Source organism: Seriola dumerili, unplaced genomic scaffold, assembly GCF_002260705.1.
Source record: "Seriola dumerili isolate Sdu_G_001 unplaced genomic scaffold, Sdu_1.0 BDQW01000432.1, whole genome shotgun sequence".
NCBI classification, from domain to species: Eukaryota; Metazoa; Chordata; class Actinopteri; order Carangiformes; family Carangidae; genus Seriola; species Seriola dumerili.
In genome coordinates, this window is record NW_019174687.1 from 6,367,514 (window position 1) to 6,383,737 (window position 16,224).

Here is a 16,224-nt window from a genome sequence, read left to right on the forward strand (position 1 = left end):
AACACTGGCATCACAGCACAGTGGAATCCTTATATACTGTATATCACATGTATTTTAGGTGCTGGTTGTTTTAGAAAATGTGCATGACTTTGGCAGCATTTGGAGATTATCCCATCTTTGCAACAAGAATGATGGGGGTAAATTATACAAATTCAGAACTTCGCAAATGTCTTTTCAGAAATAAGTTGTGACTGAATTTGTTATTGATGAGCTCCACTGGCTCTTGCAAAACAGGGAGGTAGCCCCCTCAAAGCTAGAACTGATTTTGTTTTTAAAGATGACAGGTTAGGGTTGAGGGAAGGATGTAGTCAAATTAGGAGAAACATGTATAAAAGCAGCAGAATTTTGGAGTCCTAACAGAAACACACAATGGACCAGTTACTTGATTTCTGGGGGACCAAAGCCAGGAGGAAAAGCGAAAGGCAGAGAGATGTTGGAGACAGAGGACAGTGGGAAAAAAAAACAGAATTTATTCTGGTTGTTGCAGGAAATGTGATCGGCCTGGTGGAGAGTTCCTTACCTTTGCTAGAAGAATGGTGGAGATGAGTCTTACATGTCATGAATTTAGCAGAAGCTTGATTAAACAAATCTAATTTGTCTAATTTACTATGAGCACACATATCTCTCTGTGCACATATTAAGGTGCTTTTCTGGTGCCATACGGTCTGTTAGCTGTGGTGTGTGGGATCCCTCTGTTCCTGCTGGAGAGCTCAGTTGGTCAGTGCACCCAGGAAGGATTCATCACGTCTTGGAGGAAAATGTGTCCACTGGCACAAGGTGGGATGATTTGAGTCGAACTACAATGTGCAGCCAAAATGGGGAAAAAGCCACAAATCACACTTTAAGCAAAAGGCTTTTACACAAAGATAGGAAATTAATATTTTCCAGAAATGAGTTTTGCTAATGTTTTATTGCTCAGCAGGTGCCATTTTAAAAAAAAATGTGGTTTTTATTTCACTGTAGGAATTTGATTTGGACAACTGGTGATTTCACTATGTTTCTTCATCTACATTTTAATTGAAGCCTGGGCTCTCTTCTACCTGGTGTTCTCGTTCAGATCCCAGATCCCCTGGGCCAGCTGTGAGAACACCTGGAACACAGGTGAGACGTTGAAGTTAAGCCGCCAGGGTCCCAACAGAGTCTCCAGTTAACCTCAATGGAATCTTTCTTTGTTCCCCAAACTCAGCTCACTGTGTCGGTCTTCAGACTTTCAATTCATCTCATGTGACAGCAAATCAGACCACCTCTGCTGCCATTGAGTTCTGGGAGTAAGTGTAATTTCCCTTTTGTCTGACGCACCATAATAAAATATATACTATTGTTTCAATATTTCAATTTTGATTTATTATTTTTCATTCTATGTTTTTACGCTAGATTTCTTCTTCACTTGTTCTGTTTCTTCAAGCACTTTGAAATTAAAAAAACTTTCTGAAAGTTTATGTACTCAGAACAATTTCAAGGACTCTGAAATCTGTTGTGGCACTTTTGTTATTGGTTGCAACGTACAATGTTAAAAGGTAGTAGCATTCTGATGCACTTTTGCAACTTTGGCAGCTTTGACTTCAAATTTACCATTTTTCAGTGACTGTGACAAAGAAAACAATATTAAAAGAAGATCTAACACAATTGATTATTCAAAGGAAGATAGAAGTAAAACAATAGAAAATGTAGAAAATGTTAAAAAATTTAAACATTTTCTACATTGTGCATAAACTCAAATTATGTTGCAAATATCCTTTAATATTTGCAAAACTGTCACCGGCTGTTGTGATTCAATGTCATGCCAAGTTATATCATGTGTACCTCTTATATTTCTGTGGAAAGTGGAATGAAGGTCACAGTCATGCTTACTTGTTGTTGTACTCATTGTAGCTGCCCAGAACATTCAGAGTCCCTGCTGTCAGGCTATAGGAGAAGAATATTTGAGATCCTGCCTCTATCCACACCTGTAATGTACTAAAGAGAAGAAAAGGTCTACAATAGATGAATCATCAATCATCAATATCCCATGACAATTTTTCCTTCAGACATTTCACTGCCACCTTCCCCTATGTGATGCTCATGGTCCTCCTCATCAGGGGCCTGACTCTACCTGGAGCTTGGCAAGGGATTTACTATTACCTGTATCCAGATTTGAACCGTTTGGCTAACGTTAAGGTGATCAGTTCATTTTATCCTAACTTAAGAATCACTAAAGAGAAAAATAATTCAAATCATACTCCTTTAAAGTCATTTCTTCAGGGTTTCAACCAAACTAGGTCATACCTGTACGATGTGTCTTCCAAACATGTCTAAAGGAAAAAGTATTTATAGTTGTTCTGACTGGACATGCTAGAGGCAGAAAGCCTGCAGTCACTGCCTCTTTCACGCTACATCACACTGCCTCCATGATCTCTGCAAGAGCCCTGTGTCTTTTGTGTGTTGCCTTGACATGATGAATGGTACAAATGGGGGATAAGGGCACACACTTCTGGACACACTTAAAGGCTTTCATGTTGTGAGAGATCCTCTGCACACCTGGCCAAATGCCATATCAAGGAGGAGTGATTGTTGAACTGTCTGTTTTGAAAAGTTACAAAATTTGTCAAATGCAGCCCAAATGCAGGGGTTTGACACTGACAACATACTGAAGCAGTAATTTGGATGCTTTAATGTCTTGGGTTTGGTGTACTGGCTGGCTTGCTCTTGGGTGACTTCCTTCATCTTCTAATGTGGGGTCAGTGCAATCCTTGCATTGTGGTGTCATCTATTGAAGACTTTTTCTTCTCTTTCGTACACTACAGGTGTGGATAGAGGCAGGATCTCAAATATTATTTTCCTATAGCCTGACAGCAGGGACTCTGAATGTTCTGGGCAGCTACAATGACTATAACAACAACTGTTACAAGTAAGCATGACTGTGACCTTCATTCCACTTTTATTTTATTTTGTTTGACTTAGAGGATTGAACTGTGAAGAGTTTTCTTTTCTCAGATATTAAAGAAATTACAATTACAGAGCTATCCTATATATTTGACAGGTTTTGAGTTGGTGTTGCGAATTGTGAGTCTTATTGTGTTTCACAACTGGTTCATTTACCCTGACTGGGCTTATGCACTGGGATTCACCATGACTCTCTCCTCTGTTCTCATGGTGCCACTGTGGGCAGCTGGACAGATGTGTTTGACACCAGGAACCTTCAGAGGTCAGTCCTCAATGAGTTTTCACGAGTCATAAACCAGAAGATAAGTCTGCGGAGGAATTTGAGAACATTTTTGCGACAAAAAAAACTTAAAAGTTGGTAAATAGAAATTCAAACTGAAAAATAAAAATAAGGAGATAAGAATGTTTAGCCTACTTGCTGCATTTAAGTGAAGGTACAGCATGCTTAAGGACTCAAAATGTCTCCTGTAAGTTGCACAGTTAGTATGGAAACTGACTTATCTCATTTTTGTCCTACTTTCCAGCGTTTGTCCGTCCTCTGTCGTCCTGCTGGAGATCCAGCTTGGCAGAGGAGAAAACTGGGAGAGGAGGGGACAAGTGTGGAACTGAGGACATCTGCCATGAAAGCTTAGTGTGACCTGAGAAGTCAACTTTAATAAAAACTTCAGCTATCATTCTGTATATAAGCTTCTAGAGCAGACTTCAATAGGTCTCAATCATGAAGTCTGATTAAAGATGGACGTAGCCTTGGTGACGTCACTCATATGTTACTAAGGATTGGAGCTGAGACTTAAGTGCATGTCATGTAGGTTTAACTGTGTCAAACATATTCCTCCATTAGCTTAGCTGGGCGTCGTGCTCAAGGGCTAATCTATTTGCTGGCTAATTAGCCAGTTGACAAGCTAAGCTAACAAGCCAGGTATGGTGAACGCACACATGAATACCTGCTAATTAGAGCTAACTAGAGCGAAACAATACTCGAATTTTACTCACCTCATAAAACAGGAGCACAGACTTCCCCACGTTCTGTTAGTCAACTACCCACACCGCAAAGCATATTATTAGTGAAAATTTTGTATGAAATATTCTCCAAAAGGAACCAGCAACTCTAACATGGGTGGGAGGTCACTAACTGGAAGTAGGTGATGTGACCAGCCGTTAGACACCGAGCAACTCGCAAACTGTGACGTCACCTGTCACTCAACCCAACATTCCCTACCTTATGTATAACTTGAAGCCTGAAATTTATTCACCTGCACTAGCAACCACACATGGAGGGGGAAATTAGTTTTTGTGTAACATTTGATAAAAAGCCCTGTACTATTATCTATTTCCCATTTCAAAACATGCCCTAACATTCCACAAACATAAAACTGAAATAAATTTGAATTTCTGAGGGACCAGGAATTAAACAGGGTTATTGTAATCAGGTTGTGATTGCTCCTCTGGGTTTGGCAAAACAAAAACCAATCATCAGCCTTGTTGTAATCTATGTACTAAGGGCAGGGTGTAGACAGATTAAGTAAGAGATACATTATAAAAGCAGCAAAGTTCAGTTTTTGGTACTTTGGAATAACCAAATCACACGGAAAAACACACAGGAATTAAGTTCTTGATCTTGAGATGAACAGAGAAAGAAGAAAAACAGAAAATCAGAGGAAGGATGGAGACAGAGGACAGTGGACAAATAAAACTGAATATATTCTGGTTGTTGCAGGAAATGTGGTCGGCTTGGGTAATGTGTGGAGATTTCCTTACCTTTGCTACAAGAACGGTGGAGGTGAATATTATACACTGCAAATGGGATTTTTTTTGGTTGATGAGAGATGAGTGACTTAAAACTTGTAATTTAATTTGTCATTTCAATATTAAGACATGTGTTCTATTTACTACAGGTGCTTTTCTGGTGCCATACGGTCTGTTAGCTGTGGTGTGTGGGATTCCTCTGTTCCTGCTGGAGACTTCAAGTGGTCAGTACACCCAGGAAGGATTCATCACCTGCTGGAGGAAACTGTGTCCACTGGCACAAGGTGAGATGATGCGTGTTGAGATAAAATGCAAGATCAACAGGAGAAAAAGCCTAAATCACACATTCAATGATGTAATAATAGACATTTCAAGGTGGTCTGACGTGTCACAAAGCTAAATTTGAATTACCTCCACGGATATGAACATTTTAAACGATATTTTAAATTTCTATTTCAGGAATTGGATATGGATATTTCGTGATGAAACTTTATGACTTCAGCTATGTATTAGTTCAAGTCTGGGCTCTCTTCTACCTGGTGTTCTCATTCAGATCTCAGCTTCCATGGGCCAACTGTGACAACACCTGGAACACAGGTAAATTCTCTGTATAGATTTTACTGAAAATTAACTTTGCAAGCAACATTTTTTACCTCGAGTGTCTTGACTGGTAAATTGTACAAGTGTATGGCTTCTGTTGGGACAGTGGTAATACTAATAACTGTAGTTATGATATGTGACATTTCTGTAATCTGTGTAAATTCATCATGTGATTCATATCTACCTATTTCAAAAATTGTCCTCTTACAGGATAAATTTGTCTCTCTCAGTTTCATGATGTAGTGTAGATGATTGTATTGCATCTAAATCATTCTTCTCACATTAACCATTATGAAATCTTTAATCTTTGTTTCCAAACCCAGCTCACTGTCTTGGTCTTCAGCCTTTCAATTCATCTAATCTGACAGCCAATCAGACCACATCTGCTGCAATCGAGTTCTGGGAGTGAGTCTAACTAATAATGAAATGTAAATTAGCCTACTGTATCACTATGAAGTGAGCAGGAGTGAAAAAATGTCTTTTATGCAAAGACAGTATCCAATAATCTGTCAGAGTTGATATGAAAAAGATAAAACAGCATGATGCCGATATTTTTTGTTTTCAAATTTCCTCTCTTCTCAGACGACGTGTGCTGGCCATGTCTGGAGGCATTGAGGAGCTGGGCAGTGTGAGATGGGAGCTGGCTCTGTGTCTGCTGGCTTGTTGGGTGTTCTGCTACTTTAGTATTTGGAAAGGTGTCAGATCTTCTGGAAAGGTCAGAGGAAATACTTTAATCATTTTAAACTGTAGGCATAATTAAAAAAAAGATGAGGGAAATTGTGTTTTTTCTTTGTTTTGTTTTTTTCTCAAAGGTAGCCTACTTTACAGCCACTTTCCCCTACGTGATGCTCCTCATACTGCTCATCAGGGGACTGACTCTACCTGGAGCATGGGAAGGAATCTACTTTTACCTCTATCCAGATTTGAACCAGCTGTCTAACCTTGAGGTGACCAGTTTGAAGACTTTAGATTTTCTTGGGTATTATTAAAGTGGAACACAACGTTTTTTGGATTAATTATATTTTAGATGCTTTCATGTGTTTGTGTGGACCACTAGTACAGATATGTGTATTAGATCTTAGCCCAATTGTGAGGCTACACAGTACTGCAGCAGTGCTTTGAGCTCAATGCCAATGTCACCATGCTGATGTTTGGCAGTTATAATTTTTCCCATGTTCACCATCTATGTTGAGTGTTTTAGTATGCTAATATTTGCTAAGTAGCACTAAACACATGAGGCTGATGGGATGGTGCTGGATGAACAGCAATTAAAATGTATTCTGAGGGGAACATACGTATATGTCTGTACCAACTTTCATGGTAATCCATGTAAGAGTTTTCAAGCATTTCACTCAAAAACACAAATGTGAACCTCATGGTGGAGCTAGAGGAAAAGTCAGAGGATCACCAAAGTCAATAAGACTCATCCTCTGGGCACAAGCCTATACAAAATTTAATGCAAATCCATTCAGTATTGTTGAGATACTTCACTCCTGACCAAAGAGGTGAATTGACTGACTGTTCAGCCAACATTACCATCCCTAGAGCCATACCAGGAGTGTGGCTAAAAGTACAATCATCTGAAGAATTATGAGAGTGTGTATTTTTGTTCACATTACAGGTGTGGATAGAGGCAGGTTCTCAAATATTCTTCTCCTATAGCCTGACAATAGGGACTCTAAATGTTCTGGGCAGCTACAATGAGTACAACAACAACTGTTACAAGTAAGTGTTATTGGGATACCACGTGAATTTTCTCCTATAGAGGCTACAGGAAGGTTTTGCGATCATATTTAATATTTTTTCTATCCTGTTAAGGCAACTGTTGAAATGTCAAAACAAAAATAACAAGGGTCTCTTCTCTGTCTTACCTTGACCTCTAGAGACTGCTTTTGGATCTGTTTACTGAACAGTGGGACCAGCTTTGTTGCTGGATTTGTCGTCTTCTCTGTGCTTGGATTCATGGCACAGAAACAGGGTGTTACTGTTGATAATGTAGCTGAGTCAGGTATAACTCCTAAAAAATGTAATGTTTGAAAAACCAAACAGAGAGATATACATATAGCATATCAATATTGACTCTCTTCTTGTTTAATTCTAATACACAGGCCCAGGTTTGGCCTTCATTGTCTACCCTCAGGCTGCAGCTATGATGCCTTTGCCACAGTTCTGGAGTGTCTGCTTTTTCCTGATGCTCATTCTGTTGAGTGTCGACACACATGTAAGATTACTGCACTACCCATTAATTAATTGTAACTGAAGGCGCACTTCAATCACAGTGTTAGCTAATTTCATTTTGTCCCCAGTTTGTGACGGTAGAGAGTGTTATCACCTCTGTGACTGACTTGTTTCCGAAGCTGTTGCGTACACAAGTGAGGCACGAGATCTTTGTCCTCTTCGTCTGTTCATTCTTCTTCCTCATACACCTGATCCTTGTCACTGAGGTAAAGCGAATATTGACAGAAAAGCATATTTTAACTTATGAGCACATTGTTGTGAATAACGTCAGTTGTCTTTGTCTGTTCTAGGGAGGCATTTATGTATTTCAGCTTATTGATTATTTTGGTTGCACCAGAGCCTGCCAGGACTTTATGGCTGTATGTCAATGCCTGGCAATGGGCTGGATTTTTGGTGAGCAAAAATCTCTTACCAATTAACTTTTTAATTTAATTTAATTAACTTGCCTTTTTAATGTTGTGATTTGACTATTTATGGAAAGAAATACCTTGATAGTCAGAAAGCCAAATACTGAGTGCAGCATCTTCCTTTCTATTTTAGTTGTAGATGGAGAATCTCAAAGGCAGTAAGAGCAAACACAGAACTGAGGTTGACAAATAAACCAGAGATATACAGTACAATTGTGTATCATCTGTGGTAATTGAAATTGCGATGAGTGTAATGTTGCCAAGGGGGAACATAGAAAACAAAGAAAATAGAAGAGGGCCCAGGATGCTTCTTTGAGGACCTCCATAATCATGATGGTGCCAAAGTACTTAAAATACTCTAATTCTTTTGTTTGTATGAAATCAAAACAATAAAAAGGTCCCAAAGCTGATCACACTGACCACAATAACATTTGAAAAAAGATTTTAACATCTGAAGTTTTAATGCAACGCACACTCTGTGTAAACAAATTTCTTCTTTGGGGGCAATAAAAATCTATCAATAAATAAATATCTATCTATCTTTATGTAATTTTCTATCTATCTTTTGCAGTATAATTCAAATTACTTCAAATGTGAATGAAATATCTGAATCTGAAATATCTCAGGGGCTGATCGCTTTTCTAACATCATTGAGGACATGGCAGGAGAGAGACCATGTATTTTCTTTAAACTGTGCTGGAAATACATAATTCCTCTGCTGACACTGGTGAGTCAAAAAACAATTAAAACACAAAACAGTTTGGATCTCCCACTGGCTGCCAATTATTTCACATAATTTTTTAGTGAATGGCACATTGTGGTTTTTATGTGTGTCCCTGGTCTTTGCTTTGTTATTCTCATCCTCACAGATTTCCTTCATCTTGTACCTGGTTGATTACCAACACCTCAAGGTTAACGGCTGGTACATTTACCCTGACTGGGCATACACACTGGGATGGACCATGACACTCTCCTCTCTTCTCATGGTGCCACTGTGGGCAGCTGGACAGATGTGTTTGACACCAGGAACCTTCAGAGAGGTCAGTGCTCAATGAAGAATTTATTGATTAAAATCACTTGTGTCCCCAGTAAATCATTCACATTAGTGCTCACTTTACTCCAGTGTACACCACCGATTAGCATTGCACTCCTGTGACACTGTCAGACAAGCAATGGAGAAAATTCATTCATCAGAACCGCAGATATGATTTTTCCTTTAAATCATTAAATTAAATAAATTGTCAAAGCCCAGTGCCTATATTACCCACAATTCAACTTGACCACTGACAGTTTGGGCTGAGATTGAGGGGTCTGATGCAAGTACTGGTTTATGTAGCCCTGAGCTGCTAACCTCAAGCAGAGATGAGGAGCTGATATATATTTCACATAGCTTCCTAACGCTTTATAAAAGTTTTCAACTTTTTTCACATATGCAGTAGCAGTATTTCTTAAGACTTGTAAACAGATTTTGATGTAAAGTTCCCCTTTAAAATTTAAACATCATTATCTGAGGCTGTTTTCTTCTTCACATACTCGTATCCTCATAGAGAGGTCATATGTCAGACCAAGCATAATTTACAGCCTATATGACCTACCACAACCACTTAACAGCTGAATATACAGTACCATTATAATTGGCAACATCCTCTCAGTCCTGAGATAATGCTATTTTTGTAAACCAATCTCTCAAAAAAAGTGTGAAAACGAGCAGAGTTCAGAGGATTGCTTCAGCACTATGTTGGTGGGGATTTGGTTCGGGAGTCGTAAAGAGATCCAAATCCTTTGAGATGCTTTGGGAGTGTCGTGATAACAGTATTGTGGAAAGTCACTCACTGTCTTTTTTCCACGTGTTCCAGCGTTTGTCCATCCTCTGTCGTCCTGTTGAAGCTCCAGTCTGGCAGATGGAAAACAGAGAGGAGGGAGCGACTGTTGAACTGAGGACGCCTGCAGTGACTGTTTAATATGACCTGCAATTTAATATTATAGAACATTTCAGCTGTCAGATTAGCCTCTACCAATCAGTGATAATTCAGTGATTACAATCTTAAAGTTCCACTTAATTGACAAAAATATAACACTAATCAACAATTTTAATGATTTATCTTTCAGCCTTTTCTTAAGCAAGAAGCCAAACAATCATCTCAGGTTCATTTGACTTTTACAGTTTAATAGTATATAACTGTAACTCAAATACCTTGGGGTTTGACTGTTCATCAGAAAAAATTAAGCAATTTGAAGATGTGATCTTATGCTCTAGGAGCTAGTCAAGAGGATTTTACAATCCTTTATAAGGATTGAGAATTGCTAAAGATTGCTAATGATAATAATCATTAGTTGCATCCTTAGCTCTTATATGATTGTGTGGATACTGTCTGTTTAGATCTTCACTGAAGTATGAGTCTTTTATTACAATTACAATTATTACTTATATTTATATGTATACTAAAGACAACTATTTAATATTACTGGGGCACATTTGACCATGGCACTTGATTATTGAGTTAACATGTTTGGCTAATACAAGGTTTGAAATGGTTAAGCACTGCAAAGCACCAACTTTGATTTTCCACATTTTAGGTTTTAGACATAAATTAGAGCATGACTGTCTTGTAAAACCATTCAAACAGAAATAGTGTGTGCTATCTAGGTCCTCCTGATGTATGAAAAAAAATGTTGGTGCACCTCTAAGTTCTCAGGCTATAGTAACTGAAAAGCAAAGACAAAGTAACATCTTGTTCTATAATTATGATATCATCACTGAATTCCAGTCAACCTCCTACAGTTATGATTTTAACAATCTGTTGTGTTTATTTTGAGGCAAGACTTTTGTTTAGTTTCAGTTTCCAACAATGTTTATTAAGTAGGTCTCGTATTCATATTATTTTAAACCGGTAGTTACATTAGAAAATTAAAATGTTTGTCATCCTGAACTGGACATATTTATGTGTTGAAGTACTTTTGAAAAGTGTTTTGTTTCCCTTAAACTGTCCATATGATACATTTCAGCCAAGAGTCAGTTATGATCATCAACAGAAAGTCTGTTACAGTGCTTGTTGTCCCTCAGTGCCGATCCAAGTGTCTGATAGTGTCTATTATTTCTTTTGGAAAAATCCCATAATGGAAGCTTGTTTAGTTCCTTTATTTGCGTTAGCAGATGTTTTCTTTTGACTTTTCTTCTCGTCTTCTTTGTTTCTTGCTGGTAATTTTGGGACGGGATTCTTTAGAACCTGTTTGGTGGCCTGAAAATCATCTTCTCCCTCAGAGTACGATTCACTCTCATAGCCTTTTTCTGTCACTGTGGAAAAACAAAAGATAAACCAGAGTTATTAAATAATGCAGAATTAACAGTGATGATAAACTGCATTATACTGACAGGTCTTCGAAGTATTTTGTGAAATCCCATTCATACACATGTGGAAACAAAATCAGAAGCCTCTTTAAATACAATTCAATACCACATGGGTGAAAGTTACAGACACAAAACTTCAATGGAACTGAATCACAGTTTAAATAAATACTTGATTATTAGTCAATTGACTTTTTTTGATCAAATAATAGTTGTATTCCATTTTCCTCTATAGGAATATTTGTGAATATTTGATATTTAATATTTGCTTATTAGTTAAAACTTTTTGTTTTAGACAGCAATCTGAAAACTAATTTAGATATTACGTTGTTCACTTTGGCACATTTTTATGTAGTGTTTTGTAGAGCAGATAATTATTGATAAAATATTTAGGTGGCAGAATTCTAAAGCTTCATCCCAAAGTAGAACCATCACCTCTCAGACACTTAGCAAACAAAAGCTTATACTCAAAAGGTTTTTGAAAAGGTAGTAAATATTTTTGTGAGCCACTGTGATTATTACTAACACAAATTGTCATCAGATATCAGATTTGTTAAGATACAAATGTAAATTCCAGTTAAGTTTATTTTGCTTTTTGTAAAATGAAGATTCAACACATTTAATCCAATCAGACGACGAGTTTTCACTCCTGTGTTTTTCATACCAATGCATCCCTCATCGTCCACAAAGGTACGAGATTTTAGGACCCGCCTCCTTTTCCTCGTCTTCGTTTCAGAGGAACCCTGCTGTAAAATAAAAACATATAAATGTCCAATAAGCCATTCAGTGTTAAATACTGTATTGGTGGAATAAATGGATTTGATAATCAATTATTACATCAGCACTACAATGTCAAACACTTACATGTGAATGTGAAACAGACTCAACCTCCTTTTTAGGACTTGGTGATGCTTCTCTTGTTTCCTTCTGCTGTGGAGAATCTGGAATGACTGGAAAGATAAACAAATATAAGTTTTCTAACATTAAACTTGGAAGGGCTTTTAAAATTTCTCCTTTTCTTTCTTTTTTAAAAAAGGTATTGAATATTCTGATTTTACAATATGAATAAACTAAACTATATCTTCCTACATTGTAGTCAGGAACTAATCTTCACTCACTATAACACTGTGGAAGATATTATGTTAAAAATGAACTCATATTTCCTTATTCCCATTTCATCACTTGTCACACATCGGCAGGACCTTTTTCATTTATACTGTTCATTTAATACAAAATGACTGAAAATAAAAAAATAAGAGAATAAAGTGAAAGTAGACAGCTAACCATCTTCGTCGCTGCTGTCTGGTTCAGGTTTCTTAATCCTTCGCCTCTTTTTCTTCTCCATTTTTTCCTCCTCACTGTCAGAATCTTCCATTCGCTTGGTTTTGCTTTATCAAAAAAGAAATTATGAGCACAAGATCATTACTATTTGATTATTTGAAAGGGATATTTCAGCAGATTTCCCACATGACTAAACAAACACACACCTCCTGTAATCTTTCTTAATGTCTTTTGGTGATTCCTTTGCAGCAGTGTCTTGTTTTTCTTCAGGTTGTGAACTCTGATGTTGCTGCTCTGCTGTGCAGGATGAGTGAGCTGCTTCTTCCTCCTTCACAGTTTTGTCAGGTTTCTCTGGAGAAGTAAGAGAGAAAAACACGACTGATTGTAACATTTGAAACTGCACTGGTTAATATTCTCATACTTGGCAGCAGACCTCACTTCACTAAGGCTTAAGATTATTAGATTACCCGCCTCAACAAATACAGAGGTATATAACAGAACTTAAAAAGCAGTCAGTGTAACTTTATACTAACAATACTACACAATGAAACAACAGTCTCGTCAGAAAAAACAAGACTTGAAGCAGGAATCAAACAGCAGCAGTCAGTGAATTTAATACATGTGAAAGTATTCCCTATTTTATACAAATATACTAAACTAAATTTGGAGCAAATACCTCTCTATGTTCTTGTACATCACAGGTAATATTACTCACTTGCTGTTTGACTCCCAAAGAAGTTCAACACTGGATTGGCTTTTGCAGCTGGTTTGCTTTTAGGGGCATCAACCTAAAATATAAAACACAATTACAAACATCTTCTTATATCCTTGTAGTACTCTGGTTATTCATTTATTTTTTTGCAAGAAGAAATAACTACACTAAAACCGTACCACAGGTGCATCTTCCTTCTGTTCCGATTTAACTTCTTTGCCGCTGTCCTGGTTCTTAGGAGTAGCTTTATTTGCAAACATTCCCATGATGCCTTTTTGCGGCTTGGTGGATGGTTTTGAAGCCGCATTAGCCTCTCCATTCATGGCAGGTTTTTTTACTACAGGCTCAGGTATTTCTCTCGACTGCTGCAGCTCCAGAGATGACATGGGCACGGCACTGTTACAGCGTATCGCACTGTATCTACAAATCAAGTGAAAGGAAATATTCAACTAAATATTGGTAATCCCACAATCCAACAGGATAGCTGTTTTTTTTTCTACTGCCACAAGACAGACTTTCCATTGTTTCTCACATTGTTCAACTATATGATTTACATACTTGCTGCAGTTCTTAAGATTGTCTTTCACGGCATCGTAGTCAACGCTGTAGAGCGGGCCGCTGTCTTTCAGTAAAGCTTTCTGGACGCTGTAGATGTGAACACTGACTATCAAGCTCATTTTAGCTTTGAAATCTGCAAAATAAAACACCTGAGGTTAGACACTTCAGATAACCCTAAATAAACAAAATGAAAACAAATAATCAAACTCAGGGATACAAGAGCACAGTGATTCTCATTGCAAATTGCCAAAAGTATTATTTTACTATTAGACTAAAAAGAGAAGCTACAACAGTAAATAGTGCATGGTCCTCGGGGAAACACTCTTCACACACCTTCCAGTTGGTCCTCTCTGACAACTGACACCTTGTGGCTCTGAAAAGCAAACACAGTGTCAATAAAAACAATCACAACAGCAGATTTGTATGTCCAGAAGGATTCAAACCATGTTCACACAGGTCTCATTACTCACTGTTTGGCCATTGTCCACAAACTTCCCCGACACAAGATAGGTGGCATGGAGCTGAGCTGCACTTTCCTTCCTCTTGTGATCCAGGTAATGGTAGAGCATTCTACAGGACAAGACACACATTTTAATCTTTTTACTACTGGGTTTTTAACATCTTTAAATGACATTACACTGAATTCATCAATACTTCATTTGGATGGGATGAATCAATCAACAGAAAATGAAATTGCAACTATTTCATCAAACAATTGCTTTAATCCTTCGTAAGCAAAAATGTCAAACCTTTGCTTCTTAAATGTCATGATTTGATGCTTTTCTTTGTCATACACAAGAGTAAAATGAATATATTTTGATTTTGGACATTTGAAGACATCCTTTTGGACAATTTTCTGACATTTTATTGACAAAACAATTCATTAATTAATTGTTTTGTCAATAAAATTGAGAAAATAAATCAACGCATTAATCGATACTGAAAATAATTGTTACTTGCAGCTCTACTCTTAAAATTTCTCTAAACTTATTTTTACAGTGTACATAAGCTTGTTTTTATTTACAACATGCCAATGCATACTATTACAACCTATAAGGTGCCAGTACAGCTGGTTTTTCCTCAGGCAGACAGAAAAATGTGTCCCTATCGGTATCATAAAATGTCTGATGCTGAAGTTTTGCACTGAAAACATTGTTGTTCACGTTTTTTTAGTGCTGCTGATATAACACAGTAGTTTATTTAGGTTTTTGTACAGCTGCCCTGAGTTAAAACTTCAGTTTGGCTTGACTATTTATTGATTAAAAGAACGTTATTTATAGTGCCAGAATTAAAAAAAGAAAGACTGAAAATAAATCTTTGGCTTGTTCCCATTTCTGCATATTTCTTATGCCAAAAGCCTTAAGAGGAAGAGGAGGAGGAGGAGGAGGAGAGACACTTACTGTTTTGCTGTGTTGACATGGACACCAAGAGTTAGACTCAGCCATTTATAGGTCACCTGGTAAACAGAAAACATAAGTAACTTTTAGTTTGCCACATGAATGAGGGAACTAGGAGAAAACACTAATGTTTAATTAACCACAATAACCCTACTGTACAGTATGTCCTAAACCTACTGAGCTAACCTGCTAGTCGTTCTAGCTTTTTTTTTGTTTCCATCATTTCCAACAACCCACTTACCTTAGTAATATTTCAACCTTTGACTATTGTTAGACATTTGATAAATCCCTCAACGTTTGTCTGTTTCAAAAGCTCAGCCGTTGGCGGCTAACAGCAGTAACAGAAACTAATCAACTATAAATATTGAGTTTGTCGAATATAAATTCTATTATCTATATAGTTCATATGCCGAATTGCCCAAAGGACCCGAACAAATCGTATATAGTTGTGAATTATACCAGGCTAGATGCGTATACTGCCCTTAAGAGCAAGCAAACGTTGAACATGTAATTCAACGGCTAATTATATCAAGGCTGACTCAGTCCGAACGTTACAAAGCTAACCGAGAATGGCGTCGAGACAAGAGACTTAAGAGCTCACTTACTATCTTGTCGTGGTCATTGACAAATTCGTCAATATTATCCAAATAAAGCTCATCCATCTTGTTAGATTACCCGTGAATGTGGGGGTCTTGTTCAACCGATTCAACTGCGCGGGAATGCACTTTATTTACTTCCGGTGAAATGTCACGTGTCTGTTCTTCTTTCCTGTGAGGCTGCAGGCTGCCCTCTACAGGCCAACAGGGGCTACAGACGTCAGTCGGTTAGCCGTTGTCTGGACATCACCCCAGGAGACTGCCAGGATGCATCAGGCTGCAAAATGATTTTTTCCCAGGTGTATTGCAAAGTAGAACCAATGGTGAGATGTGCACTGGTGTACTTCTATCTGTAGCTGTCCTTTAGGTCTACAAGGGAATTTGTATAGATGTGTATTGTAGATGAAGACAAGAGAAAAGT

General features: G+C 37.6%; 2 protein-coding genes across 3 annotated transcripts; one reads left to right on the forward strand and one right to left on the reverse strand.

Moving 5' to 3' along the window:
• Nucleotides 1–277: 277 nt before the first annotated feature.
• LOC111233858 (sodium- and chloride-dependent GABA transporter 2-like) lies at nucleotides 278–9,874 on the forward strand. The gene is made up of 22 exons (XM_022761758.1): nucleotides 278–284; nucleotides 673–777; nucleotides 1,024–1,101; nucleotides 1,187–1,268; nucleotides 2,028–2,157; nucleotides 2,784–2,887; nucleotides 3,447–3,519; nucleotides 4,576–4,702; nucleotides 4,818–4,952; nucleotides 5,128–5,265; nucleotides 5,517–5,527; nucleotides 5,612–5,673; nucleotides 5,851–5,983; nucleotides 6,081–6,215; nucleotides 6,890–6,993; nucleotides 7,152–7,276; nucleotides 7,377–7,489; nucleotides 7,575–7,712; nucleotides 7,797–7,899; nucleotides 8,540–8,640; nucleotides 8,783–8,953; nucleotides 9,770–9,874. The coding sequence occupies exons 1-22, from the start codon at nucleotides 278–280 to the stop codon at nucleotides 9,872–9,874; spliced, it is 2,280 nt and encodes a 759-aa protein (XP_022617479.1).
• Nucleotides 9,875–10,576: 702 nt separating this feature from the next.
• pold3 (DNA polymerase delta 3, accessory subunit) lies at nucleotides 10,577–15,911 on the reverse strand. 2 transcript variants are annotated; one of them, XM_022761840.1, is made up of 12 exons: nucleotides 15,813–15,911; nucleotides 15,211–15,266; nucleotides 14,281–14,380; nucleotides 14,144–14,183; nucleotides 13,811–13,943; nucleotides 13,432–13,672; nucleotides 13,256–13,328; nucleotides 12,747–12,891; nucleotides 12,544–12,647; nucleotides 12,124–12,209; nucleotides 11,924–12,002; nucleotides 10,577–11,208 (listed from the first exon to the last, which is right to left on the reverse strand). In XM_022761840.1, the coding sequence occupies exons 1-12, from the start codon at nucleotides 15,867–15,869 to the stop codon at nucleotides 11,006–11,008; spliced, it is 1,317 nt and encodes a 438-aa protein (XP_022617561.1). In that variant the 5' UTR covers nucleotides 15,870–15,911; the 3' UTR covers nucleotides 10,577–11,005. The 2 variants fall into 2 exon arrangements, with proteins under 2 accessions (XP_022617561.1, XP_022617560.1); XM_022761839.1 differs by having other exon boundaries at nucleotides 10,579–11,208; nucleotides 11,924–12,005.
• Between the last annotated feature and the right edge of the window lie 313 nt (nucleotides 15,912–16,224).